Source organism: Pseudopipra pipra, chromosome 15 (assembly GCF_036250125.1).
Source record: "Pseudopipra pipra isolate bDixPip1 chromosome 15, bDixPip1.hap1, whole genome shotgun sequence".
NCBI lineage: Eukaryota > Metazoa > Chordata > Aves > Passeriformes > Pipridae > Pseudopipra > Pseudopipra pipra.
Window position 1 is genome coordinate 15,655,598 of NC_087563.1, and position 27,445 is coordinate 15,683,042.

General features: G+C 39.7%; 1 protein-coding gene across 1 annotated transcript in view; it reads right to left on the reverse strand.

The window, feature by feature from the left end:
* The window catches only part of SPOCK1 (SPARC (osteonectin), cwcv and kazal like domains proteoglycan 1), a 265,809-nt gene that overhangs the window by 77,524 nt on the left and 160,840 nt on the right, over positions 1–27,445 (reverse strand). The window contains exon 5 of the mRNA XM_064672155.1: positions 9,573–9,705. Within this exon, the coding sequence (XP_064528225.1) occupies positions 9,573–9,705 (133 nt within the window). The remainder of the gene's footprint in view (positions 1–9,572; positions 9,706–27,445) is intronic.

Genomic DNA, 27,445 nt, shown 5'->3' on the forward strand with positions numbered 1-27,445 from the left:
TGCTTTCACTGGAAAATATGCACATCGTTCCACCTGCAACAACTACCACAATATCTCCTCAATATTACCTGTGTAATATCAATGTGATTTCTTTCTAACGCCAAATAAACACATTAATATGACAGAATCACTTTGTGACTACTTAAAACCCACTTCAGTTAATGCATCTAAGCTGCACAGATTTTCTCAAATGTGAGCAATGTGTTCACCTGAGCACTCCATACCACACTGACAACTCACTGAGTAATGGCAACCCCAAGATGTGTTTTCCAGTCCCATTAATACTATAGGGGCACATTTGAGCACAAGGCATAATGTGAAGAAGGTAATAATGGGATTTATGTGTGTAATGGAAGCTATGTGCATTGCACCTCCCACACACTGTTTAAAAATCATGCCCCACAAAATCATTTAAAATAACTCATATTTTACACGCTATGAACCTCTTATCTAAGAACTACTCCTCTGCCTGCTCTATTATCCAGGGACAAGAGAGTTTACAAAGAACAAGCCTTACAACTTCAGCCCCTTTGAGTTTCTAGTCTTTTCTTTTGAGCACTAAAAATGTAAAGCAGCCTGTATCATTCAAATAATCTCATTTTCCAATCCACCTACATTAACATTGCTGGCTGAAGCCAATTACCAATGCCTTAAGGCTTATAGCCTCAGAAGCATAACGGGACAGGTCAAATTTTATTGTTTGCCCCATCCATCACTACTGACACAGTAATTCAAAGTACACAAGTCACAGTCACACTGCTGCTTCTTTCTCCCTGTGCACCCTCTGTAATTTTAATGCAGAAGCTTATTAATAAGAACATTGGCTTCTGTCACTCAGTGCTGGCTCCTTCCACACAGGTAAAAAGAAAAAGCCTCAAGTTATGCTTTTATTTTAGCAGCATCTTATGTTCTGTCCCTTGGGGGTAATGTGCCCAGCAAGTAATTGCTGGTGATGTGTTTCATCGACAAATAATTCTTATAAATCTAATACAGTGTGGTAATGAGAATTAAAAATACTAGAGAACAGAAAAGGAAAAAATAATTCAGCCACAGCACAACCAACACCAGGAAAAAACAAACTTCTGGATGATCTAGAGAACTGATGTTCTAAACAAGATGTTCATTTACTGTGTAAAACAGGGCTGACAGGCTGCATCTTCCAGCCTAGAGATGTGCACAGAACTTCATTTTTCAAGGCACTAATAAGATGCAGTCTCATTTAATTCAGTAAGACTTCAGCACATATATTTAAACACATCCCCTAGAAAAAACACATTGTTTTTCTGAGTTTTTGGAATACTGAGCACCAGCAGCAGGGTGTGTTACATATTCAGACTTCTAATTATTGGCAGTACTTACCTGGGTGCCTCTGTGAAAACACTGCCTGAAACACTGGAGGAGTTTGTAACTGGGAAGGAGAAAAATCAGTGACATTCTAAACATGATTTTCTCTCTCTGAAAAAAAGCATGTGTGGGCAAATCAGAACAGCATCAGGACCAAAGGTTCCCTGCACTGAGTTGCACTTTCTCAGCATTAACCCCTGCTGTGTAAAGGAAGTCAGCGTGTTGCTTCCCCCCTTTTAAAGAAACAAAACCCTCAGAAAACGCCAAAACCTATATTAAAATTATTTTAGTGTGCTAGAAATTTGCCAGGACAAAATCCCAAAATATTGTTTGTTGATACTTTTTCCAAGGTATTTGAGTCGTGCACGACTCACCCCCCCCCCACACCACCCTCCCACTCCCTTCGTGGGGTATTCTGGTAACAACTGACATGTAATAATGAGGAGCTTCATTATCATACAGCAGGTCTAATTAGGTTCTAGAGACTCTTGGTGGGTAAACACGAATATATCTAATTTAAGGAAGATACATTGCAGTGACCCCAATGACTGTAGAGTTTTTTTGGACTTATTTAGAGTTTCATACCCCATGAAAGTCAAGACAACTACCCCAAAATGCTGCACTTCTGCAGCACCAAAAGATGAGCACTTTCAGTTGCTTTACAGAGCTCTGAGTATTATCACAGCCATTTGGGAAAATATAAACAATTTAAGGGAGTTGGATGTGAGAGAAGCAGCCTTATGCTGCCTGGAACTTCACCTCTCTGTCACTCAGCAATGGGGCAAATCTGATGGAAACCTTGAAGGTTATTTTATTCTGCACAGGTTCTTATACTGCATTCTCCAGCATGGTATTTCTACATCACAACTACAGCCTGAGTACATATTGAGAAGGATTTTTTTAGGGAGTTTAGAGCAGTGTTTTCTCTATAGTCAAGTTACCAAAATAATACGAAGAATCAATTGCCACTTGCACCAACCCACCTAATAGAGACATTTCATTGTGATCTCCCCCAGATTCTGTAGGCTTGACTTGGTAATTAAAACAGTCAACTCTGACAAGCCCTAATATGGTAAAATAAGAGATTCAGGAATTAAAGGGAAAAGACAGATTTAGAAACTGACACAATATGTTAATCACAAAGAACCCGATCTGTGCAAGGCCAATTTGTTCTGGACTGAGAAATGCTAGAATATGGGAAAAAAAACCCCTAAAAATATCCTTTCCCTGCTAGGCAAGGTTAGAGAATGGAGATAAACATCACCATACCCCAATTAGACCAGCTTGCTTGACTCTAGTTGCTAAAAAACTTGGCGGCCCAAATTGGGATAAATTTTGCTTTCTGTCAGGGTCTTTTTGCTCACTGGTCCCAGCAGAAATCAAAGCAGTAGAAGTTTTAACTAATCTCTCTTAAACGAGTTTATACATGGGAAAAACAAACCCAGGTTGTGATCCACCTAAATTTGTCCCCAGAACACCTCCAGTGTTTCTCTGTACTGCTTTTATAGAGGATCTGAGAGATCACCAACCTCCAGCAGAACCAAAGCAATTCCCTTCTCCTTCCAACAGTGACCAGTGCCTTTGTCAGGGTTTTAAGTAGCCAGTTTCCAACAAAACCAGGATCTTCTTTGTAAGAGGTTTACATATGGGATGAAATAGCCCCTAGTTATTTATGGTTGTTTTTTTTTTTTTTTTTTTTTTGTTAATCATTCTGTTGTTGTTTCCCTCTCCCCATCTGTGTTTGCAGAACTGTGTCATTGAAGAGTCTTTCTCCAAAGACTAAGTGGACAGCAACAAGCAGTTGCTGAAAGAACACAATGTCTTGGGTCACAGCAATCTCTCATTAATTCACAGAGTCTCGAACCTGGCAATATGACAAAGCAGCCCTTACTCTGTAAAAATTGCCCAGAGCTCTTCGTTTTCCCCCCCCCTCTATCTGTTGAGTCACTGCAGAAGCCTCTGTCTTGGCTGTTCTCACAATTCATAGTGTGTCAGGTAAGAATCCTTGCAAACATATATATATTCATGGGGTTTAGCTGGGAAGCTGTCACACAGGCAGCCACGATGCACAGATGAGTGGTTATGCAGGACTATTTTTTTCCCCCCAGTTAGGATATAAAAATCAGTAGAGCATTGTTTGGGATTTTTGAATTTACTATCTGACACCACTGAAAAGGAAAAGCTTCTTCACTTGAACATAAAACTAAATGGGATTTGAAAGGAAGCTCAGGAATTTGCAGAATTGCATGGTTATGTGAGCAGAGTTCAAAAGTTGTGCTGCCCAGCTCCCCCAGAGTTTAACAAAGGTTACCCCTGCCAGGGGAAAGTAGAGATCTTTATCCTGGATTGTTAATTTGTGGCCAAGACACCCCTATGAGGCAGCACTGGAAAGAATATAGGAGGCAGAAAGCCATTTTCTTTGTTTTTTAGCATATTAATTGACCAAAAGAGAAATGCCATTTTTCAAGCATATGCAAAAAATGCCCTTTACAATTAACTATCTGAAGACACTGGCATGGATTACAAAGTACACAGGAATATAGATCTGCCTCATTCCCAATTCTCTGCTCATTCCTTGAGACCATGCAGAGAAAAACACCACATAAACAACAGGATGTCTTTAGGATACACAGCACTTGATCAAATAACATTGCTCACCTCATGTTTCAAGCCAAATAAACTGTGCAGCTGTGGTTGCACAGCACAGAGCTCCACGTGTTCCCCCTTCTGAGAGACAAAATTTATTATTTAGGGCTTGATTATGCAATAAACAGCTTCACAGGGCTTTTGGATTATACAACTGGAGTCTCACTGGCCCAGAGCACAGGCTGAGGGAACATCTTCCTTATGGGAATGCAGAAGTGAGATGTGCCCAAGTCCAAAGGGTGATGTACAAAGGTACTCAACATTAGGCAGATTCTAATTCTCTCAGTCCTCTGGAGCTTCCCTGTGGTTATTTGGGAGAATAAAGTCAGCAGTGCTGAAAGTCTGGTGCCAGATGTATTGCTGCAATTAGGAAACCCCCTGCAACACAGGGAATCAAATAATGAAATAGGAATGGATGCTGAAAATCTGCTACTGGAATAAGGACAGAGTAATGATGACATAAAATAGTCTTCTTATAGAAAGCTCCATCAGAACAGTCACATCCCATGAAATCTATCAATTTCCACAAAAAAGTATTTGAATATTCCATTAAAAACTCTGATCAGCTGGATCAGAAAACTCCAGGAAGTTTAGCAATGGTGCTGTCATGTTGTACACAGACACATTTAACATAACACAAGCAACAGCATCCCACTCCCACAACCCTAAATTACACAAGCTTTGTCACCAAGACCTCAAAGTAGCTCTCCCAGTATTTTATCAAGTCCAGATCTTTCCAAACTAAGGATGAGGATAACATGAACTGCCCACCATCACAGCACAGGTCAGTGGAAGAACTGGGTAATGTACGAGATCTACCATATGTGGGTTCAAGCCACAACAAACTACGTCAGGCCTAGACTCTGAACTTGAAAGATTCAAGTTCACTGATTTAAAAGAAGAACATGAAGAAAATTAGGAGAGGAAGAGGAAAGAATAATTTATTCTTGTACCTCCCACCAGCAATCCTTAAAATTTGAACAGGGAGCATAAGGATGACTTAAGTTTTCCTCTGCATGGATTTCTTTAACTGTATCCTATCTTGTCTTACTCTTCCCGTCTTTCCTTTCCCCCACCCCTCTCTTAGTTCCTTTATTTTCCCTAACAAAACCAAACCAAAGCTAAAAGTTGATACAGAGTTTAATTCAACTCTTGATCTAACTGGGGACACAACAGGTATTAAAGCTTGCTAAGCATCTTGGTTTCCACCAGGAAAGGCCAAGTCATCCCTTAGCCAAACCACAGAGAGGAAGAGCTGGGCAAAAGCACAGCTGAATAACAGCCCCCCACAACAGCTGGATTAGGGAAAACCAAACCATGGGGCACTCAATACTCAACACTTGGACATTTTAACAGGTATTTGCTAATTGTGCTTCTGAATACAGACCCCTCCTAATTAAACTTAGCAGCCCTCACATTACACACCTCTAAGTAATGTTGTCTCATTATTTTGGTCACTGTTTTTTTTTTCCTCATGTTTCAAGATTGGTGGAAAAGTTTCTTTTTTGCACATCCCTTAATATCAAATGTGTTATCTAATGTTATGACAACAGGAGGTGATTTTTCCATTTTCAAACAAAAAGAGACATGATCATGGACTTAATTAGAGCACAATGATTTAATGAAACTTTGCAGAACAACAATGTACCTAATTAGAAACATAACAATTACACCAATGTACCTTTCCATCTTTGAAGGGACCATTAGTCATTGAGGTGGTATGTTTTGTAATTTAAGATCATCTTAATTTTCATTTTCTGACTAGTTAAGTGCAGTCCTCGTCATGTTCAGGTAATTGCTTTATTAACAAGCTTAATTAAACATTCTGTAAAACTGACAGCTACAAAGTTATTCTTCTTAATGTGTTGCTCACAAAAACATTAACTAATTACATCAAGCTCTTTACAGGGCTTACGTACCTCATAAGCTTAATTCATTAGTACTTTAAAGAGCTTTGAAAACTCTGACTGTAATAACCTATGGAAGTGCTTTGTATTGTCACAGTATTAAACAGAGCTGTTATACCCAGGAAATGGCAATTTCTTTGTACAAAGTTATTATGGGAGAGACAGTCTACATTTTAAAACACCTGCGTTTCAAGCAGTAATTAGAGACTCAATGAAATTTTTGATAAACCTAAAGCCCACAGAGTTCAGAATTCACAGGAAACGATGATAGAGAGTTTATAAAGTTTTTAGAAATACAACAAAACCATGAAGTCCAAAAAACAGCTCATATTTCAATTGCTGGAAACAGGGCACAAGGACTGCGTAGGCCACGTCTGTGTTTGCATTTTTGGCATTCACAAGCACTGAATTATTGGTGTAACTAGAGAATCCCATTGCTTGGAAGAATAAGTTTGTCTCTGGAAAACAAGACAAGAACAAAAAAACCCCACCATACACGACAGCCACACATCTTCATCCCTTCCCACTTCAGCACTTGTGTGTAGCAAATGAAATTATCCAGATCAACAGTGAAGGCAAGTTTTGAAGATTTCAGAAAAAGAACCAGAAAGGTTAAATGCCTGAAGAGTAGTGAGATTTTTTCAATCAGTCCAACTCCCACACAGGGAGCTAAATCAACTTAAGAACCATGAAAGTACCTTGTGTCTCCTATTGGGATATTTAGGTGACACTTGAATCCATTGTAGCACAGTATCTGGGCATGGATTTCTCAGTGTTCCACATTTCCTCATTTAGCTATATGTTGGGAATCAACACCATTGAATATTTTCCAACAGGAGATGAGGGAGATTCCTTTGACTAGCCCTCAACAAATTAGTCAAGGAGCTGAAGGCTTCTATGTCTTTGGTGAGACTGAGTTAAATATCCTGAGCCTTTATCTACATCGACCAGGAAGCTTAAAAGGTAAACTAAACCACTATGTTTACTATTTGATTTCCCCCTAGGTCCTTTGTATTATTGAGTGCTCTGGTTTGGATAACTTTCCCCAATTTTATCAAGAAATTCCTGCCTCTAGAATGACTTCTAGTTCTGAAGACATCTACAATGTCTTCAGAAAAACAGGCAGAATTATTCTGGGATCAAGTGGCTAAATGAGAGCCTGTGATGTGTATATTTGGGATGTGTGCATTTCCTTAATGTGAACTACTGTACATTTATTGACACCCAAGTTTCACCTGCCCTTGATCAGCCAGTCTCACTTCCCTTGTGTTCTTTCCTTTTCATCTATTTTTCCCCCCCTCTGGTAAACAGTTCAAAGCACAGAAAGAGCAATCCCTGGCCCAAACATCACTGCTGCTGTGGAATGGCAGCCCCAGGTCGTTAGTGAAGCACTTTGATGCTGCTCTGCCAGGCCAGGAACCCCCACCCAAGCCCCGTGTCCCACCCAAGCCCCCGCTGTGCTGGTGGCAGAGGCCAAACCCACGCTGAGCCAGGGGGGCTCAGCCCCTGCCGTGTCTGTGTGTGCTGTGACGTGACCAGGAGGCCAAGATACAATTTCTGAAGGTTTTTTTCCCCCTAGAACACAGTGGCTGCTCTCCATTTTTTGCTTACAACCTTAGCAAGGCTCTGTTTGTGTGCCCAGGATATGACTGCACGTTCACAGAGCAGTGGCTGCAGAGCCAGGTGCCAACATGGACAGAGATAAACCAGTGCCCACACTCCTGTGTCCACCTTTCTGCATTTTCACAGTCAGCACTGCAGGGCCAGGAATAATACTTGACAACAGCACTGGCAGGGGAAAGAAAATTACCAAAGAAAGCTTTGATTTTAGTCACTTAAAGTCAAGAAAGAGATTGCATTATCTGCTGAAAACTAACACTGAGCTTGAGGGAAGCAGTATATTCTGTTTTTAAAAGATACCAGAAAGCCATGATCACTCCTGACCATAAAACATCTGTTAGAACACTAACATTTACTATTTCATTTTAATGCTCTGCCTAAAGTATTTTCATCTCATTTACCAAAATTTGTCTTCTGAAAAAAGCCAAAAACCAAAAAACCTAAATTTTGCTAGGACAAGAACAACTGATAGTTAAACATACAATAAATTCGGATGAGACAAATTTGTTTCAGAATAAATATTTTAAAATCTCATAAAAAAAAAAAAAAAAGAAAAACCAAACAGATCAGCTGCTGGGGGGTGTATCTTTGACAGTCAAACATGTCAGCAATGGGAATTGTTTCATGTCTTCATGAGAGCTGTCAGGCTTACAGTCACAATAGTTTGGCAAATTTGTAACATTGGCAGAACTTCTGATGAAAACCATTTGGATTTCATGGGAGAAATAAGAGCAAGCCAAAAAACCCACTCAGAGCTAACTGAGATGCAGGTAAAATGCACAGAAATGAGTTAATAGGGTGACAGAATATGCAATGAAATCTATTTACTACAGAATATCTTACATACTCTCAAGAGCTCACACAGATAAAGCTGTTTTCAAAATGAGCCCAATTTTAATCCTAAAAACAGATGTTAAATTACTGCAATACAAACTCCTGGAGAGTATTAAAGAGTAACTTGTTTAACAGGCAATGTGTAGCCATTTTTGTGCAGTTTGTGGGGGCACAGACGACAATTTTCTGATTTGCTCCTTTGGCCACACAAATCCTTCAGCCAGAACAGGAGAGAGGCTTAAAAGGCTGAGCCATGGCAGCATTTTAATATTTGTGGCCTTTAATGGTGAAGGATTCAAGCTGCCCAGCTGGGAAGATAACAGAGCTACATCATCCTTGTTACATCACAGCAGGGAATTTTCCCCCCCAGTTGCTTTATTTTCCTGGATTTTTTTTCCTTTTTTTTTTTTTTTTTTTTTTTTGGGTGAAGTTGTTTTTTGGATTTTGAAGGATAGTTTTACTGACTGTCAAACCTTCCCTTGCATGCACAAAGATAAGAGAACCTTAAGGGTATTCCCTAAACACACCTTCCAGTGCCTGAAGTGCTGTTTGTGGAAGATGTACCTGAGACAAGGAAGGCTTTATTTGCTAATGGGAGATCTGGAATTCTGAATGGCTGTGAAGCCAGTTTCTTTTATTGACTCAAGCCCTAAGGTGATCATATTTTTCAGTATAACAATGAGCCAATTTATCCCCACTGGGTTATGGGAATTTTTTTATGGTACCATATATGCTTCATCTGGCACACAAGCCTATAAAACCATGGGCTAAATGAATTGTTAACCATGTAGTTTGGAAAAAAAATAATTTAAAAAATAAATCTATTGCTGAAGAATGATACTGCTAAATTATTTTACCACTTGGAGATCAAATCTTAAGAACAAGAACTATCCCAAAATCCTCTTATCTGAAGAAGTCCATCTGATCAAATGATTTTTTTTTTCTCTGTTGCATCATCAACATTAAGAGTTCTACTTCATTAGGAGAACGAGCTGTTTAGACAAACATGAATCATGAAAGTCATGAGAGCCTGATTTGTCACTCTGATTTGCTGCTTGTCAAATATGGGAAAAAAATCTACATTTATCAGCACTTTTTACACACAAAAAAACTTTCCTAAACTAAAGAGGACTGTAATTTAACACTGCCTGTTAGGGAAAGATGTTTCATCTTCCTACCACAGCCTGGATGAGCACAACTGACAGGGATCTCAGAACTCACCTTGGTAGTGTAGGTGTGTCCATCAGATCCACAGACAGGGCTGGAATGTGTCATGGGACAGGGCTTGCATTTGACTATGTTGGCTGGCCCAGTCCAGTGCTTCTGGGCCAAGTTGCCTTTCTTTTGTCGAAGGCTGTAAAAGAAGACACACCACACTTCTTGAACACGTTTGTCCAAAACAGAAGAATGAGAGTTTCTCTCAAGAAGGCAAAGCTGAATTTGCAATACAGCATTAATTTAGAATCATTTTGATTGGAAAGACCTTTAAGATCATCAAGGCCAACCATTAACCCAGTGCTGCCAAGTCCACTAAACCACAATTTAAAGCAAGTAAATTAAATACAGCTCCTAACAATGCTTCTATAATATGGCACATTACAGCAGGCAATCTAAGAAGCCATAAATTGGTAGGCAGCCCTAGATTTACAGTACTTGGCAGTTTCATTTTGATTTATAACTACAAATGATTTCACTCCAGAATACAGCATTTTGCTGAACTACAGAGTGTTTCTTGTCACACGGGCAAATAACGTTACATCAGGCTGTATATAGGGATGTTTTCACCAGGCTCCTCAGAGTTGCCAAATTACTGGGAAGGCAGCAACAATTTTAAAACAAAACCCTTTGAAAAACATTGTAATATATATTATGCTTATAAAAATGTATAAAATCACCAAACCCCTTTGTGTATGTGCAGGACTCCCCTCCACACACCGGTTGCTGAACGATCAGCCAAGATTCCCGGCTCAACCACGGTCCCTCCAGGAATGCTACAAAGCGACAGAGCATCTCCAAACCCATCAGTGTTCATCCTATGGGAGTGACTGCAGTTGTCCTCAAGTTATGGAATACTCACTTATTGCATTAAGAATGCCCATGGAAAAGACATCTGCTCCAAACCCTCCCTGCCAAACACGCCCATTGATCCCGACTAACGGCTCATTTTCCTGGCATAAGAACTACCCGACTGGTACAACATTAAGTGATTATCACCAGCCTAATGCTGCAAGTTAGCTTAAAAGTTTGCTTTAGAAACCACAAGCCAGTGCTACAATGCAGAATCATTTTGGTCATGTGTGCTTGTCTTTCACTTGAAAGCATTTACAGGGGAAGGCAAAGCAAGGCATTGCAGCAGCTTTGCTGGAGACTGGTAAGAAAAATAACTGCCATCTGTTCTGCTACCACAGGAAAAAAAAAGATATAACAGTTCAGCTAGAAACACATTTCAATGTGCTGCTGAATGACTTTATCACAGCTTTAGAAAAATATATACAGATATTTTTTTAAAGCAATTTCACTACAGCTTGCAATTTGCTACACAATACCAACTCTGATGTAATGACACATTCAGCTGCTAAATAATAAAAATTCTATTCTTTCATCTCAGTTCTAGTTTTCTTCAAGTCCAACCTTTGTCAGAGCTGAATACTACTATTAAGAAGATTGTGCCCACAGAAGGAATCCAATCATGATATAATAAAACTATGAAAATAGAAGCCAAGTATTTAAGACTAAATTCTCTTGTTATTTTGAAGAAGTCTTAATGCAGAGAGCAGCACTCCCTCTTTCAGACACATTCTGCCTCGCAGAGGTACCATCACAACAGATGTTAAATGCTGTGGGTGGGGGGTTTTTTGGCTCTGAACCCCCAAATCCAGCTGAGGATATGATCTCTGAGGCTGTACAAAATTTCAGTTATCCACAATAACTGACTTCTCCACAGCCCCCAACAATGCTTGGGTATCAAAATGTAACGACTGTCTTATTTTCTCGAGCTCTTTCAACTACTGGCATGTCTTTTGGGTTTTTTTCAGCCTGACATGAAAATTTCCTCATTGACTTTACTTATAGCCCTGCATTTCTGCAAATGCACAAACTCAGAGTTGAAAATATGTTTGAATGTCCTACTGTAGATAGTGATGAGCAGAGTCTGGAGACAAAGGTGAAGGGACCTGTGCTGGTCCTCTGGACACTGCAGAAGGAGGGGTCACAGCACAAAGCAGACTTTTTACCTTTCCCTTGACTTTAATTTCCATAATCTCAAAAGACAGATCCTTGTGTATATGTAAAATTGTTAAGAACACCTTAGGATTAGCTAGAGAAAAATCAGTGAAGAAATACTAGACCTGAGGTGTGTGATTTAGTGTCATCAGAGCCATCAGCCACGAATTGTGCAGGGTGAGGATGAGCGACTGAACTAACAAGCACCTCAGCCAAATTAGATGTACACTGCAGTTCTGAGCTACACTGATGCCTCACAAATCACAGCATCTGAGTGGCAAATACCCTGCACAGCATCTGTGCATCAAACTACATCAGGCATTTTACATTATAAGGTTAAAAGAAAAGTCCACTGAGGACAGCGTTGCACAGCCTTACACCTCCCTGCTCTTAATTCAACATTCACATTGCAAAGCCAGTTCCTATTGAAAAATTCTTCTGGAGCTTATGATATTTTTCGCTCTCCTATCATGACTTATAAAAAAAAAAAAAGGTAATTAAATGTGTTTGTTTTAAGCCATTCCAGCAGCTCATTGAGCCCTTTCTATCACTTTACTGAGTCTAAAGAACATGCACAGCCTCAGGCCCAAGCTCAGTTCTCATGGCAGCTGCCTCCAAGACAACAAACAAACCAGATGTGTCCCCTTAACTGGAGACTAGAACAGTTTCACCTGAACATATTTGCAGTTTTGCCTGCAGAGAATGAAGGAAACATTGATCTCTTCCTACCCCCCCAACCTTCATCTTCAGGATCTTCTTTTGATAGTAAGAAGAAACTTATTCTCTCAAAGAGAGTGAGAGTTAATAACAAGAAGAATCCAGGGTGGAATAGACATCAAGGCATTTCATTAATTTAAAGCAACACCTTAACAATTTCAGTAGTACTTCATATAATGTGTGTAATGAAGGAGGGAATGCTGCAAGAAACCTGCAGCATCCTCACTCCTACAGGTGCATGGAATTGGTAGCACAGCAGCCATTTTGGTTGCAAGAAACAGTCTGGCTTTTAAAAATTAATATATTCTTTACAAGACACATTTTTGTCAGAAACAATAGTGCAAAGTGTCACTCTATTTGAAGCAAGTCAAAAGTAATTTCTGTCAGCTTGGCCAAGTGAGCAACAGCTGAAGGTTTGAACTGGATACTCAGATTCCACACCCCCACCCAAAACTACAGGAAAGCACCTATTTTGTAAAAAGAACATCTATTTTTGGAAAACAAACATGTATTTCTCTGGAGTGGTATTTTGAGAGGCTGGATAAGACTTTTGGAAGCTTTTCAATCCTATAACTCCTAACAACACATCAAACATCCAAACAAACAAATTAAAACCCAGACGAGAGCATTGGCTGCCATAAGCAGCCAGCCAGCAAATCCCTTCTCAGTGGAAGTGCACGTTCACATACTCTGGGAACACGCTCTGCTATGCTAATCATGTTGGTTTAGAATAAATATGTCAGGAGCAAGCCAGGCCAAAGCAAATTACCCCTTTTTCTCTGTTCTTTTTTTCTTTTTTCTGTTTTTTTTCCCCCCGACAACCAACTTTAATCCTGCTTCAATTCCCAGAGTTGAAAGGATCCGTTACTATTTTCAATATTCCAGACACAAATGTTTTGGTCAAGTATTAAGACTTGTAGGCAAACCCTGCCTGCTTTTGCTTTTCAGGCTGGTGAACTGATGCACCGAAAGGCAGAAGTTTTAAGGAGTTCTTAAGTCTTACAGAATTGAGCCTCTTAACCTTTGAGCACGTAAAGAAGTTTTAGTGATTTAAAACACACTTCACACAGGGAGAATGTGCAGCCTCATTACTCATTACACAGACACATCACTTACCACATACTGTGAGGATACAGGGAGATGACATCTGTTTGGCTGGCACAGGAGCAGGGATGATGCTCCAGGGTTTCCAGATGCTGCCAGCCAGAGGCCAGGACTGTACATGGAATTTCTGACCAGAGTTCCACAGACACCCACAGCACAACCCAGGGCTGCCAAGCCCAAGGCTTTGTGCAAAAAGGGGGCTCAGAAGCTCCAGAAAGCTTGGCTCCACCCAAGATTTTACAGCTTCCAGGTGTGCCCTGGGCAGCCAAAAAATCAGCCCCAAGTGGGTACAGCTGTGAGTGCCAGGCATGGGAACCACCCAGCCTGGCTGGGAGCGTCAGTTCTGGGCACTGAGACAACCTGCTGGGGAGTTTGAACCGGGCCTTTGAGGCAGCAAAATTTTATCAACCCTATGCCTCAAACAAAACATCTCTCGTTGAGTCATTAAAAAACCCCCACACAAACCCCAAACCAAACCCCAAGCCTTAATTCCTGACCAACCCTTTGACTGGATGGCGTGGGCTGAGCTGTTCAGGGAATCTCTGTGTTAGTTCTTATAACAATTATCTCAGGGACAGCACAGAAGAGCAGATGTGGAAATAACCTCTGGCAAAGCCAGAGGCCAAAATAAAGTTATTTGCACCAAAAAACGATGTTTGTTTCTTGACATTTACAATTTGATTAATTTATGTTTGATTTTAAATTTTACATGTCCCAGAATTATGAATAATTTCATTTTTATTTGTCTTACAATACTCTTGGAAAAATGGACATTTTATAATATTTTAAAGCAGTATTTTTGAAAGGGAATAACTCATCTTTTTTGGGTGAAACTTGAAGTTTATTTCTGAGAACACAGCCTATCAGAAAAGAGGGGTACACTATATTTTAATAAGTTGTATTATATTTCTCTATAAAATAATGACTAAAACTCAGAAAAACAATTGAGAAATTATAATTTAAAAAGGCAAATTACATCAACTTTTTTCTCTCAATTAATATTTGCCTTATCTCTGCCAGCTAGAAACAACCAAAATATCAACAGCTTTTACAAGCAAGACTAAGTCTGTGCTTTTATGTGGTTATATTTGATCATCCTAGTGCAAATTCAATTGAAGCTGTAAATGAACTTTAGTAAAGACACAAAATGCACTAGGACTCATTCATTTCAAAGAAAATTTACAGCTTTAAGAGTATGTTACTCTGCTTCAAGACCAGTTATTCCCAAATGCACATGCAATAAATTGTCAGATTAAGCCTCGATGGGTTTAGTGCAATCACAAATCAGGTTTCTTCGAATACAAGTTGGCAGGCTGTTGCTTTGAAAGTCCTGCCTAAGTTTTGGGAGGAAGGAGACAGTAAGTAGAAGTTCCTCCTTAGGCTTTAGAACTTATTCAGTGATTTTATTGGACAAGAAAACCCAAAGGAGGTTTTGTTAGGTGAGTTTTCAAAGGTCTGGTGCAAATAACAGCAGAAAGTTTCTCAGAACCCCCCAGCAAATAAGTTACACGATTTCTACTGACAGAAAGCATCAGGTAAACAAAGAGTGAGATTGGTACTGTCTCTTCTTGTTCTTTAACTCACTGGTTCAGTGATGCTACACAAACCTAGAATTCTGTTCAATTCATGTTGCAAATTACTTGCAGCGCTCCCCTACTGGTTTTTCTGTGCCTAAAATCATACAATTACTTGCTCCAGGTCCTATCTGAACAGCGTTGAGCTGGTCAGGAATTTTCTGATAAAACAGGCCTTTGAAACAAAAGACTGACTTGATGAAACCAAATTATTTCATGGAGATAAACTGGTGTTGCTAAACTTTTACATTGTGAATGGTGGTGTGCTAGTTTATCTCGGGCTGCAAGTGGTCTTGAGGACCCAAGGTTGGGGTTTGGCACATTCCCTGACATGTAAAGTGCTACAGAGACAGAAACTCTTGACCCTATTTCCTCTACTTTCAACACAGAAGCCTGAAAGCCCTCAGAGCTCTGGTCCTCGCTGGGCTGGTTGCATGAAAGACCATCTCTTCCCAGAGGTCTCTTCCAGAGATCACTGCCATGAAGCACAAGCCATCTCCCCATCCCCAGGGTTAGCAGGTCCCTGGAAGGCAGGTTTGAGTTAGGCACCCATGGGTGGGCCCACCTACTGCAAAGTCTCTTCAGGTAAACCTGTCTTCAGGTGTCTGTTGTGTACATTAGTTTTCAATTACAGCCCACATGGAGACATTCCTCAGGATTGGGATTAGCTTCATCCATCTTTCTTTCCAGAGCTTACATCAACCCAGAATTCCTGAGTCACGTACAACTATTTCAAGCCTTATTAAATAAAATTGAAAACTTCAGTGCACCAGAGTATTTGTGCTTCCTGAGAAGCTGGAAGGATCTCTGACAGAAGCTGGAAGGATCTCTGACAGAGCAAACTTCCCGAAGCTGGAACAATTCACTGTGGGAAGAGTTTAAAATGTACTGCCTGTACCTTCTCCATGCCTTATGAACAGGTTGTTCTTGTCTCTCTGGAGGAAGCTTATCACACTGAAGATAAAACCCAGCAGTACCTGCCTGCTTCTATCTTTCCTTTGCATAAGTTGTTTCTCTTGTTCTTAAGGAAAAGAATGACAAAGCTGAAACATGTCAGTAGAAATGGCAATGCTCTCTTCTCTCTTCGTATCATTTTGTTATTCTGTTTATTAGAATTAAGAGCTTGGCCTTGTTTCTACAACCTTTCATATTTTTCACAAGAGTTGGAAATACCTTGAGCCTCTGGCAGTCAAGCTATGTGAGGAAAACAGTCTACACTTGTTACCTTGAAAAAAAAAAGGTACTATGCTATTGAATCAGATACAGACTCCTTATTTAATACAAACACTGTAAAATGAGAACAGACATATGATTACAGCAATTTCTCTACCTGGATTTTACATCTTCACATACAAAGAATAATAACATGCAGAGCTGCCTTGCATTGCAGCATCACCCCACTGCACTTACATACTGCCACTTCCTTTGATTTCCACATTCAAAGAAATAATTTCAACTATCTGATTGTACTGAGGTTATTGATTACTTCCTCTTGCTGCCTTCATATCTGTTCCCCAACAGATCTGGCTTAAAAGAGCCAAAAAAAATAAAAGAGCCAGTCCTCACTGTACCTTGGGATATTTGCAAAGGTTCTTAATGGGGCTTGACAGTGACTAGGGACCCTTCAGGCAGAATGAGGCTCCTTCAAGACTTTCTTACTTGAATACTCCACTTGCTGTTCTTTCAAACAGTGACACCAATGAGATTATATTGGGAATTAAATCTGTCCATTGTGGAGAGCACCAGCAGCCACAGGAGTGTTCCCAGAAGGCAGGTTGTACTCAGAGGATAAGAGTTGGAGATGACAAATTTAGGGAAGAGTTAAAGGAAAAAATCTCAGCTGTTGAGGTGAAAGTGTATCAGGTGTCATTCCAGTGAAATGAAAACCAGGTACTTCCAAGGAAAGAGGAAGAGTCAAGCCTTTATTTGTTACCAACAGTAAGAAGGCAATATAAAATAAGCATGGGGGATACAACACACCAGAAGGAATTTCTCAGTTAGATATAGGGAAGGCTGAAAGTTTTGGTATAGCAGCATGTTTTGCAAGAAAAACCCTGACCTATCCTGCAGGGAAAATGCCCTGAAGATTCTTGCATGGATCCCACTAAGCCCAGCCAGAAACCAGTTCTTGAAAGAGAATAAAGTCTTGGGGCTCAGGATGCTCAGGGTTGTTGGTTCTGCAAGGTAAAGGACTCTTCTATTTTTTATTTTCTTGTGCATTTTAAAGGAACAGAGGATCTGGAAAAGCTGACAGAGATTCTGAGGACTTAGAAGGCCAGAAGTGCTGAGATGATTTCTGAGATCCAGCAACACCGAGTCAGAGAACCCCTGACTGCAACTACTTGAGCAAGGCTACTCAGCAAACAGCAAGGTCTGTGTCTAAACAGATATAAATGTCATTATAAATACTCTTAAACTGCCAAGACAACTCCTTCTGCACAGTGTCAAGGTCTCTCAGTACAATTATCTTCCTGAGATGTTATTCCTGGACTAAAAATGCTAAGATTGTTTATTAAGGCTATTAGAGAAGCACATGGATTTCTGCCTTTGAGCACTTCAACACATAAAAATGGGGTTTGAAAGTTCCCCTTACAGTCTTAGCTAACAGATTATGGTGCTTACAGGCAATTTATATTTTAATTTAATTTCTAGATGATTTTTAACTTTCAGACCTAATACATATGCTCAACAGCTGCACAGCTGTGTGTAAACAGGCAAGGTGCACAAAGGAAAAGAGCCAAACCAAAAAATCCATACGAACATAAAATCCCAGTGTTCTTAAAAGTCATTGTGCTCTCCTGAATAAATAACACAGCTTCTAAACTCTGCGTGTTCTCATGAATTTTCATAAGAGAATTATTTTCCTTTTCATCATTATTTTTCTACTAACATAAAAAGGAATCTCAGACACCAAACTATGTAAAAATAAAATGAAGTGCCTTGAATTTCAAAGGAGGAGGGGAGATAGCAGGAAGTTCATAATTAAAGCCGAAATCTTCCTCCCCACTCCTTGGTTTGTAGGAATCTTCAGCAGCCACTTCTGAGCCCTGTATTTCTCATGCTGAGATGCAGAAACTTGGCACTGAGCACTTAAGGTGAGCTGTGCAGCAAATGTAATGCTTTTTTTTGGCCACTAGCCTTTCTTCCCTTCTCTGACAGCCTATGGTTTTTTTCCCTGTTCCCAAAAAAGAATACATTCTAACAGGATAAAGGTACCTTTGCTCTGCCCAGGATCCATTTATTTTGATATTAAAAAAATGTATTGACCAGGTCTTGCCTCCTCCTGCTGGCAGAGCTTGCCAAGGTCTCCAAGGAAGCTGAATTGCTGATGGTGTGTGAGATTAATCTGAGCTGTCAGGTTGGTTTGGGGAGGAAAGCTGATCCTCCCTCACTATGCCCTGTTCCATGCAATTAGACAGCTTCAAAATTGTTTTCACTGCACGTGGCAGAGCAGTCTTGTCCCACCACTTCCCTGCTCCAGCTCATATTTCTAGTTCCAGGCTTGAACCCTGGGTGGCCTCAGCTGTGCAGACACAAAGGTGCAGGTGACTTAGTGAGGCTACAGATCAAGGCAGATTTCTTGGCAGCATTTAATAACTCTGTAAAGTTCCAACATGACTCTCCCAGGAGCTGAGGACAGAGAAGCTTTCAAATCATCCTCGTTCCTGGCCAAATGCAGAGGGAGGTCTGTGAAGTTTAACACCATCCAAACTCCACTGTCTCATGTCTCTACATTCAGCTGTTTGGCAGGATGAAACCATTGGGACAAATTAAGGGGCTGCAATAGGTGGCAAACCCACCCTGGGATCTTCACCAGCTCTGTGTCCCTCAGTACAGTTCATAACCCAGCCTTATTTGTTCAGTCACAGTCAACACAGTCCTTAATTTCATATTCCAAAATGCCCTACTGCCCAAAAAAGTGAGAGTTTGGTTGGGGTTTTTTTGTTGTTGTTTTCTTTTCTGGAGGAAAAAGGTTCAGAAAATCTTATTGTCACTTTGCAACTGCAGGGGAAAAAATCAACACCCTCCCCCCAAAGCATCCTTAGACAGCTCAGCTGAGTTCTGCTTCATTATGTTGCTTTTGCTTTTTCTTGAGGCGAATAACATGCAATCCACACCACAAAAAATTGACATATTGCTGGTAGGGATGAGAAAGTAAATGAATTTTAAAAAATATTGTAAAAATTCTTGCCCTTAAGGCACTAAACCAAATGTTTCTCTTTAAAAATGACTGCACTGTACTTCTGCTGTGTGAATACTTGCTGCCATGGTACAAACAATCAGTTACAAGCTGTGCTAGCAAAATATTTGCCCCTTCTGACACATTTTATTATGAGAGAGGCTTATTAAATTCTCAAGAAATCTACAGCAGATTAAGCTGTTGAGGATTTTTACAATTAGCATTGATTACCTAAGAATTCATGTGTGATTTCTGAATAGAATTGGCTTGTCAAACAAAAGACAATTTAAAAAAAAAAAAATCAATCCCAAAGCCACCTCCAGAGTGTAGTCAAAATCCACTATACAAGGTTGGTTTGGGGAAATAATCAGAATGCAGTTTCCTATGTCAGAATAAAATGAATGTTAGTAAAATGGATGCAAACCAAATCAGTTATAAATACTATAAGGAGCCAGGTAATTTTAAAATCCCAACCTTTTTAGCATCTAAATAGGCTAATGCCCCTGTTGCTTATTCAGCACTGCTGATTTAAGAGAGCTCAGTACTGTGAATGTCTAAACATTCTGCTGCATTTCTCAGCGTATTCAGTGCTGTCTGTCTGCTTAGTTGATGCTGGAGATGGAGCTCATAATATCCCTGCCATTCCCAGCTCTCAAATGAGGCCATCAAGAGCATTCCCCATCTTCCATCAGGCTGGGTCTTAATGAAAGGTGACTGCAGCTTAAAGGGAGATCCCAGCTGAGAGACAGAATTTACATAATCACGTTAATTTATGATGCACATGATCCAGTGTGGAGACAGCACGTGGTACAACACACCTTGAGGAGAAATTTGAAGCTGAATGCAACGGACACACTTGTGGAAACCGCCGGACACGCGTTTCGGGAGGTACTTCCACTGAGTTATTAAGATTTCACTTTGCTGTGCCCTTGAATCACGAAGCCTGGCAACCACACAGTTCCAACCCCCCTTTCTTCCCGTGTTCTTTGAGCATGCAGCTCCACAGGTTCCCCACCACGGAGGCTCCAGCTGCCATCAAAAATGAGACGTAGCTGCGCGTTTATACTTTCGGAAGTCTCAGCGTTTTACAGCAGCTCCCCCAAAAGTCGATTTTACCATGTTAAAAAGTAAGAGTCAACCAGTGGCACACTTAGACAGGAAGCATAACATTACCTGGGACTTTAACAGGTTTTGTAAAAAAAAAAAAAAAGAAAAAGAAAAAGAAAAAATTTAAATACTTTGCTGCTGAGTTATTAAATAGGAATCAGTTTTGTGCAGATAGTGTTGTTGGCTTAGGATGGGCCACCTTACTTTGAATCACTCAAATTTCACTTCAGCACACATTTCCCTTTGTTTATTGTACAGTGTCCACCTACACATCTATGTTCTCACCACTCTGATATTGCTCCATTTCATCCTTTGTAGTTTAGCTTATGAGAGACGAATGGACTGAACAAGGGTCAATGTTTCTTCCTCTTTATCAACTCACTTGGACTAATCCTGATTCAACCATCTCACTCTCAAGAAATGGTCACTCTTTGGACCACATTTTTCTGGTGTACTGAGCTCTGTTCCTGTGAGCTCTCAGATGGCTTTCTCAACAGTTTGTCTTTCCATCCCCTTCCCTCCACTGCGCTTCAGCTACTCACTTTTGAGTTCTTGGACTTTATTCTTATTCCTTCTACCACTTCTCTGCTGCTGTGGTGGAAGTTCAGGGATTGCACTAATTTTTTCACTGCAAATGAATCTCATTCTTTTTCCCCCAGTGTTGTTGCATTTCTTCATAAAATATCCTTCCTCTCTCCAATTCCCACTGTCTGTGGTCTGCCTTCTGCCTGACTGGCATCTCTGACTCTCTCTTCCAGCCCTATTTTCTCAAGATTTGATCAGCTTGTTAAAGGAAAATTTTATAAAATTGTGAAAAAAATGCGATGCCCTTTCCTACTCACTGTTGTATTTAACCATTTTAATCCCAGTCTTTCAGCCTGACCACTCTGCTCTGACCTCCTTCCCACCCAATCTCCTTTTCCTTGCACTTTTCCCCTCCTACCTCTGAAACTTCCTTCTGCTTTGTTCAGCCTCAAAAATGAGGCCCCTTGGAGAAGCAGTTATTTCTTCATCTACTCTTGACTGTTCTTTCCCTCTCTGCTAGGATGTATCATATTAAGTATTACATCCTCTCTAAGTGGTATCTCAATACCATTTTGGTGCTTTACCTGTAATAGTCTAGTCTTGCCTTTCTACACTTCAGTCCTTGGAAGTCTGAGAAGCTTTACAGGTGTTGGCTCTGGGTTATCCTTCTGTCTCTTTTTCCAATTATTGTCATTTCCTCTCAGGAACACCTTGTCCACATTGGAAGCTCACTATGCCAAAACCAAACATACCATATTTCTTCTCACATCAGCTTCTCTGTTTTTCAGTTGCTGTTTCCCTCTCATCACATTTGTTATCTGGATTTACTCTTTAATTCTAGTGATCTTAACTTTTTCCCTGCCTTTTGGAATTTAGCAGAGAGCCCTCTAAACAGGTAATCAGACCACTGAATATGAGTAACACTGAATCTTCAGCTTGTATTTCCTGACCAAGTGTCTACAGACAATTTATCTCATCTTGATTGTGATCCTGAGGTGTCAGTGCCAGTGCTGCTCTGTCCCCAGCTGTGAGGAGGGCAGGGCTCCCATTTCAGCACTCAGCACACTGCTGGTGTGCTGTGAAGGGCTGCAAATGAACAGCTCCCATCGTGTTCATCACAAACTACACTGAAAGGACTATGAACCCCAGTTACACAGGCAGTTGGTCCAAAACCAAGCACAAAATCCTGAACTAATGAAGGAACTAAGCAACAAAACCCTCTCCCTTAGCTAAGCTGAAGTATTATTGCAAATGAAAAATTTATACACGCATAAAACATAGAGGCTCCAGGAATTAAGTATGGATGAGGTGCTAAGCAGGACTGACTGCAATGTAATTCAATTTGGCAGTCCTGGGCTTCAGGTAAACTGGATTAGCTAAGACTGAAAAAATGTGTCAAAGGACTTGAAAGAGATTTAAAGCTGGATGAATGACCGGAATAATGGCACACACATTACAACGTGTGGCAACAAGGAATGGACAGAATAATTTAGAGAACAAAACTATAAAATGTCCTTTTTGTTCAACATGAGCCATCAACTTAAATGCCAATAAGGTACAAAGACAGAATTTATAAAAAAGAGGGAAGAAAAAGCAGAGGATATATAAGTTTCCTGTATTTCTGTCTGCTCAGTTGCCTTCTGGGCAAGGCAAGAGACCAGATGTGAGTTTAGAGGAGCAGGTTTGAGTCTTTGTTAGTGTTTTCATCTCTTTTTAACCAACCCTGTTCTCTTGACTTCTTAACTCGTTAAACAAACAAACAAAAAATGCTTACATTATGTTTTACTACCAGGGTTAATTAGTCTTCCACAGTTGATGATCACTGATTGTAACAACCAACTAATTAGAATGGTTTGTTTTGTTTCATAAAAGAAGATGGATTGTGTGGTGATCAAAGCTAAAGGCTGGATAAATCAGTGGAGCCAAATTCCCAACTGTCACTCCCATACATATTAAAGAACATTTTCCTAGATATTATCATAATAAAGCTGTGACAGAGCTGCAAGAACAAAACTAACATGAGCAGACCATATTGGTTCTTACAAATTACCAGTAAGCAAGAAAAAGTTGCAAGGCTCAAAATTTTCGCCAGTGAAAGGAGAAAGAAAAAGGGGAAGCAGAAGAAAAATCGAAAAGATTGCAAGAGAATTTGAAGTCATAAGGTTGCATTCTCCACCAGTGGCAGCTTAAATGTTACTTCACAACAAAATAGGTTAAATTTGAGTGTGGACAAGTGAAATAACTTAAGTAGTTCAAATATCTTCCACAAGACCTTTACAAAACTATTCCTTTCTAGCAGAGTGTGCTACGTGAAAAATTTACAGATTATTGATTCGGTCAAATTGGGGCAAAATTGGGACTACAGCAGAAAACTCCTCTAACCCAAATCTTAACTGTTCTGACAGTCCTTCCTCAAATCCCTCAAAAAAATTGGCTTCACAATAGTTTAGGCCAGAGGACAAATAAAAATACCTAAAAATAAACAAGAGAGAAAATCTATCAATGAACATAACTGGGATTTCAATGAAGTGCACAGCATGCTTTAGCCCTTGGTTCTCTCTTCTTTCTTTTGAAAAGTAACATCATTTTGAAATTTAACACAGTTGTAAAAGAGCCTTAAGGCACAAATATTGTGCTTTATTTTAAAACTGCGTTTTATTTTTAGGAATATGTTTATTCAGATGTGTGAAAAAACATAACCCCTAATTAAGGGACAAAATCATTTCTTTTCAGAGGGCAGATCTAGACAGGGGAAAAGTACAAAGACTGCCAGAGAATATTTATTTCACACCAAGTTTTGCTGCTAGAGTTCAAATGTAATACAAGTGAAACACTGCAGCAGTTAAGAGTGATCACATCACTGATGTTCACAAGATTTGTGAGCTTTTCCCCTCCCTGAATCCTGCAGGTGCAGTAGCAAGTCCTTAGAACATTCTGAAGCATTTGCTCTCCCTGGAAAAGTATGAAGAGAGATAATAATAGAAATTGCCTGTTCTTCAGTATGCAAAGAGAATTCTGAGAAAAAAAAGAAAAGGTGAGTTGAGGGATATTGGAAAAGTCTACTTTGCAATATCCACTTATTAAAGATCCTGTGCCAGAAAATGGAAAAGAATGGAGACTGAGAAAGTTTTTTAGTAGTTGGCATTAATCAGAAGGCAGTGAAGACCCAGGCAAAGGATTTCTCTTTCAGAAATTCTAATACAATATGTTTAATTTCTACCACTGTAGGAATAAAACATGAAAGCAGCAATGCTGGATCACTTCCAAACAACAAAAAGAGGAGAGAAAATATCTCTGGATACCTTTCCAGGAACAAAGCCATGCTCTGTCTCTAGAGATAATAATGAAAAAAGAAGTCTTATTTTCTCTAGGTGCAAATGATAATTGAATACTTGAGTCAGTTGGGGATAAATATATGCTATAGGCTCTCTTCACAACCTTCACATAACAGAAATTTATCACACCCCCAAGCCAGGAGGTGGTGACTCCCCCAGTCTGATTTGACTGACATCTCAAAGGTGGGACACTGGAAAGTCACCGAGTGGATTTTATTTACAGCAGCAGCACAGACACAGTCAAGCCTGAATCCCAGTTGAGTGCCACGACCATCAGGCTACTGAGTGAATTTTGCATAATTAATGAAGGGACCAAACCCCTCCTCCAATTAACATCAAGGGAGTGGGGAATAAAAACTGCAGACTTTCAGGGCAAGCCATAAAGAGAAGTCAATAACCACTCGCCAGAAGAGTGTTCTGCCTGAGAACTTCTCTTTTCACATTAGAGATTCAAGGTCCCTTCACCCTCCTACTCACATTTCTGAGGTGAGAGACTTTCTTGTCAAAAACTGTTCTTTACATTCCTAGAAAATGTTTTGCTGAATTGACAGGAAACCCCTTCTGTTGGATGACTCCAGAACACGTCTCCTCAACGCTAAAAGCTGAAAGCCTGTTCTCATTCGAAGCTCATTTCTGTTTCCACTTTCTCAAAATGTTCCAGTGTTAAAAAAATCACAGCAGGGAACTGAGTAAAAACTGTGACTGCCAAAGCTACACAGACCATTCTACAAAGTTAAGAGCTAATCCAAGAACATGAAACCCCCCACAGTTCAAAGTACTTTATCTAATTGCCATATTTGATTTCATAGAGGTGGTAATTTTACGCTGACTGCAATGCAAGCTTTCTTATTTTTTTTTTAAATATACTAATTGGAGTAGAAAATAACTCCGTGGAATCTGTCAGAAATTTTGACTTTTTAAATTGCAGTTACTGAATATCCTGTATTTACTTGCAATGAATCTTTCAGGGTTTCATTGTGAAAGTAGAGAACATAAATGCAATAATTGAAAACAAACTGAAGGCTTGATACTTCTCTCGTAACTAATTTGAAAACTTGTTAATCTTCCTGCCCCTGCTATTCCACAAAGGTTTAATAGCACAGATCTGTAGAAATGTTTCCTGATAATTATGCTCCATTAATGTAACAGAATCTATCATGATATATTTGCTATTTATTTATTTATTTATTTATTTATTTATTTATTTATTTATTTATTTATTTTAGACAGTCAGTTAAGTGGTTAGAATGAATATACAGATCAAAGATATCACAGAATCAGAGAATAATTTCACCTGGAAGGGACTTTTTAAATGTCATCTAATCCAACCCCCCTGCAATGAGAAGGGACATCTTCCACCTCCCCTTCATCTACCACTGAATGTACAAAAAGGAAAGGTGACTGTGGATCTTCCAAACATTAAATGACCCTGTAAAATTCCAACTCTCAGGCTTGTAAGCAGGAGATGGGTTTTAACAAACCCCTATTTCCCTGTTGAGCACAGTGAATGTGGCAGCTCAACATCATTTCAAGGGGCTGCCTCCTCAGCAGCTCCAGAGCACCAAACCCTGAGGCTGAGGGATTCTGAAATGATAACTCTTCTGAGTTTTAAGGAGCTGTGAAGGGGATTGTTATGAGATGAAATTTGATCTTCTGATTACTGGCTCTGAGAATTTAACAGGGACTTTCACAGCAGATTCGAAGGAGTCAGAATGAGAGGAAGAACATGAAGCACAGAAAAGATTTTCCTTCTTATCAGTTTTGAAGTTCCAATATCTGATCACCTCTTCCAATAATTAGAGCACAGAGGAATCTGGCATTGGTGATAGGGAGTGTAATTACAACACACATTGACATTGGGTGTTTCCTTCCTTGACTCCTCTAAAAAAACTGGCTGCACAATAAGAAATGCAAAATATTGCACAGAAATATAATGACTTTTTTCTGCCTCACTTTTTAAAATATAGAAGATGCCCAAGGGAATTCAATTATTATATATTACAGGACTGGTTTAAATCTAGAGATAGAAGCAATATGTCTTTCAGAAGCATGCTAAGGTATTACTCTTTCTGCCTAAAAGGTTTATGGCTCAGCATTGCCTTCCTGTAGGTAATTTGGAAGTGGAACAGTGATACCTGAGCAGACACACTGAAAGGAGCAAAATATTTTGGGTTGATTTCTAAGTATCATTAGTACTGCCTACACAGAGAGCTTTAAACAGACTGTACTGTGGTGGCTCATGTCCATAAATAATGGCACTTGTGGTTCACTGGTTGAATTAATCTGATACAAAAGGCCTAAATTGAAAATCTGCAGGTTCAACTCTTGATGAGCTCTGGCAAAGCACTAAGCAGGCAATCATAAGCTTATTAATGAAAAGAGAATGATATAAATTGAAATATTAAAGAAGCAGGAAGTAATAGCTTAAAAGTTAATTTTGATAACATAACTTGCACCAAATAAGAAAATGACTGATGTAAGAAGCTCCCTTTTATTGTTTTCATGTGCTATTTCTTTCCAAAGAGCGCCATTAGATGGAACTGCATAGATATGAGAGGGATCAAACACCTCAGACTACCTTTCTCAATTCCATATTTTAGCTGACATTCATGTCCCTGTTGCTAAGCTGGTTTGGAACTGGCAAACCTCTGTGGAAATGTCTTCACACTATAACTTTTTGGCAAGCTTTAACTCCAGAATGAAAGCTAATTGCTGATGAATTCCTTAGGGTGGTCTTGGATGTGGTTTCATCAGTTTTCCTGGTGAAGTTTTGTGCCTGAAATGCTGAGGGATGCTGAAGGAGACAAGAAATTCAGCAAAACTCTGCTGAAAACCATCTCAGCTTTGGAGGAGCCAAAGCTTCCCACACACAGGGGCAAGAGCTGGGACTACAAAGGGCAAGAGGTGGAAAAGAAGAGTCTGACCCAAGTGACTGGAAGTTCAGCCTGTTGCTATTGATGCCTTTCATTGCCAGGGAAAGGCTTTAGAAGCAATAAATGGCAAGTCCCAGCAGTGTAATGTTAAAATACAGAACTGTTTTGTCAACAAGAAAGATCAGTCTTCAATCAGTTTAAAACTTGTGTATGTTGAGTCTGTACCACACTGAAAACACAGGGTTGTACAGAGCAGCAAACTGGCCAGCACCAAATGAAAGGCATTTTTAAGGCCTAATTTGCAAATTTCACACCAAATGTACTGTTTGCAATATTGACTGCAATTTGAACGTAAAATGCCATTTGTCAAAATGCAGGTCCTAAAATGCTGCACATTTAATATTGGATGTTGGAAATTGAAGAAAAGCTTTAATAAAATTCCTTTGCTGTAAACATC